The 10,372-nt window shown below is 33.7% G+C and overlaps 1 protein-coding gene across 1 annotated transcript; it reads left to right on the top strand.

Moving 5' to 3' along the window:
- The first annotated feature begins 3,810 nt into the window (after window positions 1-3,810).
- LOC117122338 (26S proteasome non-ATPase regulatory subunit 12-like) lies at window positions 3,811-10,137 on the top strand. Its single transcript, XM_033267902.1, has 5 exons — window positions 3,811-4,004; window positions 7,683-7,742; window positions 9,138-9,266; window positions 9,733-9,840; window positions 9,931-10,137. The coding sequence occupies exons 1-5, from the start codon at window positions 3,915-3,917 to the stop codon at window positions 10,120-10,122; spliced, it is 579 nt and encodes a 192-aa protein (XP_033123793.1). The 5' UTR covers window positions 3,811-3,914; the 3' UTR covers window positions 10,123-10,137.
- The last annotated feature ends 235 nt before the right edge of the window (window positions 10,138-10,372 follow it).

Below are 10,372 nucleotides of genomic sequence, written 5' to 3'. Positions count from 1 at the left end.
CCCTACGACAGTGTTGTCTCAATCGGCCCAACTTTCGGCCCCCCTTCCGGCCCCCCCTTTTGGACATTTCTGGATCCGCCCCTGGTGATTATGATAAATCCTTATACATGGCAAAGACAAGCCAAACCAGTCACTCCTCCTAAAATATAGATTTTTAGTTATTAATTTATAAAATCCGACATTTTGTTGTGAAGTGTCAGGAGTTTAAACATACATCTGTTTAAAGTACAGTATTGAGAAAGCAGCCTTCTGATTTATGATTTTGGACATTCCTCAGGCAGAGACCATCACCAAATCATTAAAAAATGTTGTTTTAATATTACAAAATGGGGAAAATAACAACATAGCACGATGTGTAGATACAGTATATGAAGTTTAGTTTAGTGCAATAAAATAGATTTTGAAAATTTTGACATTCCAACATGTTTTGGTCATTATATATCTGTGAACATAATTTGCGAGGAGTGACTGGTTTGGGTTGACTTTGTTACATAGTGCAGCTGACATACTGTATTTGCTCAACATATAGTGTTCCCATGTGAGTAAACACAAGTTTGAATAAGTGCAAGTTTGAATTATAGTCTGTTTGAATTAACGCCCTATTTAAATAAGCACCATATCATAGATCGCAATTTAATATTTACTGTAGTTAATTAAATTTCATTATATTAGATTTAACTTATGCAGAATTCATTGTGTTTATGTTTGAATACAGTTATTAGTTCAAATAAATAGTGATACTATGCACAGTTAATACTCCAACATTGGATAAGAGGAGGATCCTTTGAATATTATTGTATTTCAGGTAATTTTATCTGAATATTGGCTGGAAGCAGCAACAAGGCCCAGTGTGATTAAACCGGCAGATAAAGGAGGTGCTACTGTGGTCTGGCGCCGTGATTTGTACATCCTAGAAGGACAGCGTCAACTCTCTGATCGTGACACTTATTTGCCACTACCTGATGATCCTACGTCGGATGAACTTAACCTGGTTACTAATACTATTCACAATATGATCAAGGATAATGATCTACCGTCTAGCGCTAAGGTTCTCGTCAACAAGGCTCCTACTTGCTCCAAATTCTACATGTTGCCCAAGATTCACAAGGAGAATTCACCTGATCGCCCTATTGTTTCTACCTGCAATTGCCCTACTGTTGTTATCTGTCAATTTCTGGACTCTATATTCACGCCGCTCAAACATTGCCTACGTATATCAAGAACAGCAGTGAAGCCATCCGTATTTTCAACCAATTTTATTTCACTGGTGATCACAAGTATGTATTTACTATGGACGTTCGCTCTTTATACACATCTATACCTATTGACGACGGTTTAAATGCTCTTAAACATTTCTTAGAGAAAGATAATCCATCTAACTGTTCTACATCTTGCCTCATCCGACTTGCCGAGTTAGTTCTTAAGACTGCATCTTTTTCATTTAATGGCATCTATTACCGACAAATCTCTGGCGTTGGTATGGGAACTCGCATGGGGCCTAGTTTTGCTTGCTTGTTCATGGGCTATTTAGAAGAACAGATATTCGCTCGATACTCTGGAGCTACACCTCATCTTTTTAAAAGGTATATCGACGATGTTGTTGGCGCTACCTCGTGCTCACTTGATGAACTGAATGATTTTATTGATTATGTTTCGAACTTTCATCCAGCCTATGCAATCTCGGGTTGGACAAATATTCCACCTAGGCCTATGTAGGCCTATGTTCTATTTATGTTGTCAATATAATAATATATCATAGATTCATTAAATGCCTAATATGCCCTAAACGATAAAATATATATGACTTGACCAGTTTGTTCTCAATAGGCCTATTCTTGAATTTCTTAAACAAAATATTTTTTTAGATATTTCTGAGCGTTAATGCCGTACCTTTTCTGTTTTAAAAAATCTCAGAATGTATGAGTATTGAGAGTTTCGCCTGAGTAGACTCCACTAAAAGCTCTGTCTCTATGTCCAAACAGGTGCATTTTTACCAATTTTACATACAGCGCGGCAGTTATCTATGGCATAGTTACGGTACCAACCGTCACGCATCACTTCAAAGTGATTTTAGATGAAACGCATTTTGCAGAAACACTTGCGAGATCATAAATATGTCACGCATCAAATTCAGGGGAAACGCATTTAAAATGAGAAGAAATTGGTTTTATTAAAAATATAAAAACGGTCATACAGTAGCTTGAGTCATTAGAGAATCAATTCACAGAGAAAATTTCTCCTTTCCGACCAAACTACCCAGCAACGACGCACTTGTAGAATCTAGTAGTCGCTAGCAGTCTTGCGAGATTTATTGTTAAAACCAACCGTTGATTATGTGACGGGAACCCGAACTTCCGCAGGGATCTGTAATAAGCAATACTGTATACAGTATACTCGCGTACGTAGGTCCTATAAGGCGATCCGTGTATAAGACCATGGACCTATTAATAAGATAGGTCCATTAATAACTGATAACTTTGGATTGTATCAATGTTTTAATAAGTACATAAAACTATAATAATAATAATAATTAATAATTTTAATTTTATATCCGACTCTTCCCCCACACAATACTTGTTTCAATGAACTGTGTACAGTATATGTTTTATTTGATGATGTGTGGAAATAAATGAATAAATAAATAATAAATAATAAATTAAATTCATCGTGCCATTATTAATTATTATCAATACGGTCCCGGCGTCATCCATTGAATCGGGACGGTACGTACTACTTACCGCTTGACTTCACGATGTACACATGACATGCGTCATATCATGTAAAGATAATTATTTGTCCCGAATTATAATTTGTATTTTTAATGCATTACTTGAGATAGGTCCCTGCATTCAACAATTATGTGGATATTCATTGTACTGTTACTGTCAACTATTGCCCCGGCGTCACTAATTTTTTAATTGATTTAATATGCTGAATCATTATTAATGGTATATACCTATTATATATTTCTATAATTAATCAACAAATGTCTCATTAATCACACTATCGTAAATAGGCTTATTGAAGTATGAAGTATTATTAATTCTTTATTAAAGCATTATTCGAGCACCTTCATTATTATTATTATTATTATTATTATTATTATTATTAATATTATTATTATTATTTTTTTAATTTTATATCCGACTCTCCCCCCACACAATACTTGTTTCAATGAACTATGTACAGTATATGTTTTATTTGATGATGTGTGGAAATAAATGAATAAATAAATAATAAATAATAAATTATTTATCAACCATATTAACATTGAAAACATGAATTAGCCTATGTGGATAAAATTGTAACAGAAAATAAACTATAAGATAACTATAAGATTATTTTTTAAAACAGAATCAAAATACAGTACGGTAAATAACATTTTTATTTAAAAGCAGGTTATGCATGGACGTAGTTTTATTTAATATGCTGATTTTTATTAAAAATTATTATTATTATTATTATTATTATTATTATTATTATTTTATGTATACATGAATAGACCTTATATGCCAGGTCTAATGTATTATATTAAAAAATTTAATTAGAAATAATTATAATTATTAATTGTAAAACATATATAATATAATGTTAACAATAATATAAGCTAGGCTAGACCTAATCAATTATTGACACCATAATGTCATCTATCGATAAAAACATCGATTTGATTTGATGCGACTGTTCGCACTGTGGCAGTGCCGATAGAAAACAGCAACTTTTTCGCACTGCGGCAGTGCCGATAGAAAACAGCAGCTTTTTGGCACTGCGGCAGTGCCGATAGATAACAGCAGCTTTTTTTTTTTTCGCACTGCGGCAGTGACGATAGCCACTACCTGGAAGAAGAGAAGGCTACAAACCTCTTGTTATTCTTACTTTTTAGGCCGGTCAGGATTCAAAGCTAAAAAATCATCATGGCTGATGAGGGAAGATTACAAAAAATGGAAGTTGATTACACTGAAACTGTAGATAAACGGTTGCCAGAATGTGAAACCCTAACTAAGGTAATTTGAAAGTACAACAGGCCTATTTAAAAATTGTCTAGGGTAGGGCTAGGCCTAGCCTTGATAGCCTAGGCTAGGCTTAGACTAGGTAGGTAGATTGGATCGTTTCGCGACAGAGAAACTGATGTGACTCAGCAACAATCGGAAGAGATGGCCTCATACAGTTACCTTACCTACACATCTTATAAACCAACATATGTACAGTACTTTCTAGATAGACCACAGAACAACATACATACTATTCAATTCAAATAAACATTTATTTCTTCACACTTTTACAAATTATAAAATTAAACAATCGGATTTTATTTTTAAAAAGGATTGTGTTAAATAAAAAAAGAAGGCACTGCTGAAAAAGTATAGTGACGCCAAATGAAAAATAGACAAAAAGAAACACTGTTTAATTTATCAAGTCGCACTTATGTTGTAGTGAGCAACCCATATTAAAAGAAAGGATAAATGTTGTTAAATAATAATTCATAGTTATAAGAAAACAATACAAAAACAAAACATGGATACTACACGAAGCGGATATGGAAAAATGATTGAGCAAAATATGTCAATATTATAATAATAGAGGGTATTTGAAAAATGAAATTTGGTTTTATTTGATGTAAATATGTTTAAATATAAGAGAAAATTGTCCTAGAAGGTGCTGATGTATTAAATTTCAAGGGTGAGTTCATTAAAAGTTTGAAATCACTATATTGAATATTTGTGTTGGATTAAAGTAAGTTTGGGTTGAGGAAGGTGAAGTTGTCACTATTTTTGGTGTTGAAGGATCTAAAAACTCAAATAAGTACATAAACTGTTGTTTTTTAAAATATTTTTTTTTCTCTTATTTAATTAAAATTCTTGATGTTTTACCTTTAAACTTAGTATGAAATACATTTGTAAATTTAATTGATGTAAGTATCTCTGTGATTGTTACTTGTTATTTTATTATTATTATTATTATTATTGTATTGTTACTTTTTATTTTTATTATTTGATTTTCATTAATATTATTATTTGATTATTTTTAATATTAAATATTAATATGGAATATATTTTATTAAAAATATCATTTTTATTAAGTCCTATAATATAATCATTATTATTTTATTACCTGTACTATTTTTGCAAATTATTATTATTTATTATTGTTATCTCTTAAAATTAGTTTCTCTGTTAATGTGTGCATTTTTTTTACATTAATATTATATTGATACAAAAAAAGTTAGGGATTATGAAAATATAAAATCATATTAAAGAAAAAATAAATAAATAAATAAATGTAAAATAAAAGAAACAACATATAGTGACAATAATATTACATACTTGTATTAATGCTTTTTAAAAAAGATAAATAAATAATGCATAATAAAGGTTGATTAACATTCAATTAGTGGGCAATATTTCATTTAATATAATTGTTCTGTATTTATATATTGCACAGCAGTTAAGTGTTGTTTGCAATGATGATCAACAATTTCTCCAATTCTATCTTAAGGAAATTTTAAATAAAGGTCATTAAGCAAAATGTGGGCTCAGCCTACTTCATTTTACTAACTAGCCATAGTAGGTCTTCAGCAAGCCGGGGACATACCCAATCCCATCAACTTATACTCCTCCTTAAGCCTTTTATTTATGATCAAATAAAATTGTAATAGGTGCCAATGGCTGAATTGAACACAATTGTACATAAACGTATATTGTAAAAACATCTCAAGTTAAAAACCAGTCAACATTGACAGAAACAAATTATACAGAAAAAAGACAAGAAGCATTTATTTTCAATTCTAAAATATACAATTATATTAATCAAACGGACAATTACAATACGAAACAATTGCAAAGGTACCGAATGCTTCAACAGTTAATGATTTAAGGCCAATATCTTTAACTCTGATTTTTGCGCGAGTTTTTGAGTCTTTCCTTGTCAAATGGATTACCAATGACATCAGTGGTGTGATTGATCCAAAACAGTTTGGTAACGTTAAAGGTTCTTTAACCACTCATTACCTGGTTGATATGCTTTACACACTGTTATCTGAGCTTGATAAACCAGGAAACTTTGGAACGATTTGCACAATTGACTTTTCTAAAGCTTTTGATTATGTTAATCATAACGTTGTTATTTGCAAGTTAATTAGCTTAGGGGTTCGTAGATCCATATACTGTACCTGTTATTGCTGATTTTCTTACTAATAGATCACAGTGTACTAAATTTAAAGGTGTCACTTCTTCTGCTAAATTTATCTCATGTGGTGTGCCTCAGGGCACGAAGTTAGGACCTATTTTATTTCTTGCACTTATTAATGATGCTGTAATTGATTACCCACACCGTTGGAAGTATATTGATGATCTAACTTTGGGGGCAATAACTAAAGCCTGGGCTTTCACTGGTGATTCAAAATGTACTATCTGACCTTGACTAATGGTGCAAAATGAATGATATGATTCCTAACCAGGCTAACAAATGTAAAGCTATAGATGCATGTGTCATTTCTAAGATCTAAACCTGATCATCCTGATTTAGTTCTTGACAATTCAACTCTTAAAACTGTTGCCACACTTAAACTTCTTGGTTTAACTATACAAAATAACTTAAAATGGGATATCCATGTTGAAGAAATATTGCTCAAAGCCTCCAAAAGGCTTTTCTCATTGTACATCTTGAAGAAAGCAAACGCTTCCATAACTGATTTAACTGCAGTCTACACCACATACATTCGACCTCTCTTAGAGTATGTCCTGTGTGGCATTCTAGTTTAACAGCTAAACAATCTAACCAGATTGAAAAATTTCAAAAAAGAGTGTGTAAAATAATTATTGGTTTTCATGCATATTCGACGTATTCAAAGGCTTTAGTTAGAGTTAACCTTAATACACTTGCTTGCAGACGTTTTGAATCACATACTCGCTTTGCTAACAGTATTCGTGAATCCCAAAGATTTAGATATTTTTTACCCAACAACACTGAGGATTGTAGGTCATCATTAAGAAATGCTAAACAATTTTCAATAATGAAATGCAGGACAGAAAGATTTAAAAAATCATGTATCCCATCTATAATAGCAATTTTAAACAATGAATCTAAGAGCGTTTTATCTATTTTAGATATACAATCACCTTTTTTTACAGTATTTTATAGATGCATCAAATTTATTGTAATTTTATAATAATGTTTTTATTCTATTTCTTGTTTTAATGATGTTTGTGTTCTTTTGTGCAATTTTTTTTTTTTTATTGAATTTTCATTAAGTGTTTGTAACCGTGCCATTTCAGTTTTTTAACTGCCAGTCATGGGTGTGTGTTTTTTATACCGAAATAAATTAATAAACAAATTAAGAGTAATTTGACCTTTCATTTACATGCAGCCCGGGTGGCCAGGAAAGCAAACATTAGTGCTCATTTAACTTTCTGGACAGAAGTTGATTATTTACAAAGCAGATGATGTTGTTAGACCTGCTTGGAAAATAACAGGAGTTGATTATTTACAAAGCAGATGATGTTGTTAGACCTGCTTGGAGAATGCTAGCTTAATAGTATGCATCTTTGTGTTTGGCAAGGATGAAGAAAACTTGTTTTGAACAGTCTTCATTTTTTATATTTTTGTATCCAATCAGCAGCCTTATTGTATGTTTTACATCATAGATTGAGATTAAAATATTGTTTTAAAATTCAATCTTTTAGGAAGGAAAACTAAGTGAAGCTCTGGAATCTCTCTTGTCACTTGAGAAGCAGACAAGAACAGTAAGTTTAACTAGTTTAATATCTAAATGCTTCCAGGACGTACATGCTTCCGCCTGTCAGTGGTGCTTATTTTTTTTGTTCATATTCCTTTTTCTTATTTTTATTCTTAATTGGTGAAAACAAAACACAGTTGGATTTGTGGGCACATGAATGGGCTTGATGACTCTGGCGGCACCATCCATAGTCTGTTTTGTGGAATTCATACTCATCTCAGCCCCACACAAAGATGTGTTCCCCGACAAAATGACTGGCTTCTACAGTATCCCAAAAAGAGTCCAGGGTTCCCAAACTGTGGTTCTGTCCTTCCTGAATTCCTATAATGCTGCCACTGCACGATGACATATCACAACCATATATGGACATATCACACCTATATATGGGCAAATCACATACTTTGTCACCTTGCATTTAGTACATCCATTTCCCTGAAGATTGTATTCTTATTCTTTTTTGGTATGTATGTATACTAACCAAACATTGGAACATGTTCTAGTTACCAGAATCAGTTAAAATTATGCTGCAGGTCCAATGATGCACCAAAAGTATGTTGACCAACTATATTTGTGGCAAAGACAAGCCAAACCATGTCACTCGTCGCAAATCCTGTTTCAGAGATACAGTAATGACCAAAACATGCTGGAATGTCAACATTTTTTAAATCTATTACATCATGCTATGCTGTTATTTTCCCCATTGCAATGTTAAAACAACAATTTTAATGATCCGGTGATTGTTTCTGCCAGAGAATGCCAAAAATCATAAACTTTGAAGGCTGATTTCTCAAATATTGTTCTTTAAACAGCTGTATGTTTTAACTCCTGTAAGCTTCATAATGAAATATCTGGTTTAAATGATTCTTTTACAATGTTATAGCTCCACAATTAGTGTTTAAATCTGTATTAATAACTAAAAATCAATTTTTGCAACGAGTGACTGGTTTGGCTTGTTTTTGCCACATTTATACAATTATGTTTTAAGAGGTCCACTCAGCAAGCTATCAGAGATCATAATGTATTTTTTGTTGAGTTCCAACCAGGAGTGTGCCAGCGGGAGGGCCAGGGGGTCAGGGCTCCTGTCGGGGAGTGCTGCCCCCCCTCCCCTATGTTGGGGAGAAAAACCACACTTCGTCAGGGAGAAAAAAATGTATGTAGTTTTGACGTATTAATGAAATACCCAAAACCGATTAAATAAGCTTTTAAAACCCTTCAATTGTCATATTTTTCGGGGCCTCGCCCCCTGGAATACTTTAAAAAAAATTATGAGTGATGCCCGACCATGCCCGCTTTTTTTCATTGAGGACATCAGCTCCCTCTTCGGGCAAATTCTGGCACCACCACTGGTTCCAACGTACATGTATGAACAGATCTGTTCACTATATTTTCATTTGTTTTCTAGGCAGCTGATATGCATTCAACTGCCAGAGTTCTGATAGCAATTGTACGTTTGTGCTTCGAACAGACTGAATGGAATCTGCTGAATGAACATATATTGCTGCTCACAAAAAGGCGAAGCCAACTTAAGCAGGTATTCAATCCGTCAATGAAGTATGCAATGACAATATATTTCAGAATGTATGAATCCTATTATATGTGTTCAATATTTATGGTTCAGTGAATTGTAACTTCATGAGTTTAGCTGCTCCAGCCACCAGGAGTGGGACTCCTCTGTATGGCACTGAAGTCCTGTAAGTAAAGAGATGGTGAGCAGTGCACCCTCAATTTCAAGCACTTTATTTATTTTGTCTGACTGGCTGCAGACATCACTCTTGCACAATCATCCAAGCTTAGCTGTTCTCAGCTATACGGGGATTACTACACCAAAAATCAATGAAAGCATGTAGAGATGTTTGGGGTCTCTGGCATAGACGTAGGAAATGCCAGCATTGATGGGTATAGAGATGTGGGGGGACACTGGCAAAGGCATAAGGAATCTGCCAGCATTGATGGGGATAGAAATGTGTGATTCATATTTTTTTTTTTGTATTTTGCAGGCAGTACAAAAAATGGTTCAAGAAGTTTGTACATATGTAGATCAGACCCCTGATCTGGATACTAAACTGAAATTGATAGACACTCTGAGAACTGTCACAGCAGGCAAGGTAAAGTGTATGCAGTCTATGGAGTGATATCTGAAGTTCTATGTTTTCTTTTTATTGTACATAACAAATTGTTATAATTTGGTATTGTAGATTTATGTGGAAATTGAGCGTGCAAGACTTACAATGAAGTTGGCCAAGATCAAGGAAGAGCAACTGGGAGAGGTGGCTGAGGCAGCAGAAATCCTACAGGACCTTCAGGTTTGTAATTGTAGGCCAAAAACATTTGTGCTGTCCAATTCAGATTCATTAGATACTCGGGCTAGACGGGTAGCCAAGTGGTAAGGTGGGACACCGCTACCTGGTTTGAGCCGCTCCATGACCAAGAACCAAGTCTTCTTGGATAAGGACTTAAAAGTGGAGGTTCAGTGTACACTTCTGGCAAATTTTTTACTTCACAGCCTATTTACGATTCCAGGCACCAAGGCGGAGCCCAGCCGGCGAGGGACCAACATACCAAATCCTGGCAAGAACTTTTGATCATGAAGCCTCCATGTATATACAATATTTTGACATCATTATCTGTTCTCTCAGT

This window comes from Anneissia japonica, unplaced genomic scaffold, assembly GCF_011630105.1.
Source record: "Anneissia japonica isolate Jap-2015-1 unplaced genomic scaffold, ASM1163010v1 scaffold287968_len422783_cov224, whole genome shotgun sequence".
NCBI classification, from domain to species: Eukaryota; Metazoa; Echinodermata; class Crinoidea; order Comatulida; family Comatulidae; genus Anneissia; species Anneissia japonica.
Note: the sequence above shows the minus strand (reverse complement) of the source record. Positions and strands in the feature narration are given on the sequence as shown.

Bases quoted from the DNA above. Each gene is read 5' to 3' on its own strand.
- LOC117122338 (XM_033267902.1), top strand. From the start codon at position 3,915: ATGGCTGATGAGGGAAGATTACAAAAAATGGAAGTTGATTACACTGAA. The intron at 9,267-9,732 runs GTATTCAATCCG...TGTATTTTGCAG, and splicing joins GGCGAAGCCAACTTAAGCAG to GCAGTACAAAAAATGGTTCA. The intron at 9,841-9,930 runs GTAAAGTGTATG...TTGGTATTGTAG, and splicing joins GAACTGTCACAGCAGGCAAG to ATTTATGTGGAAATTGAGCG.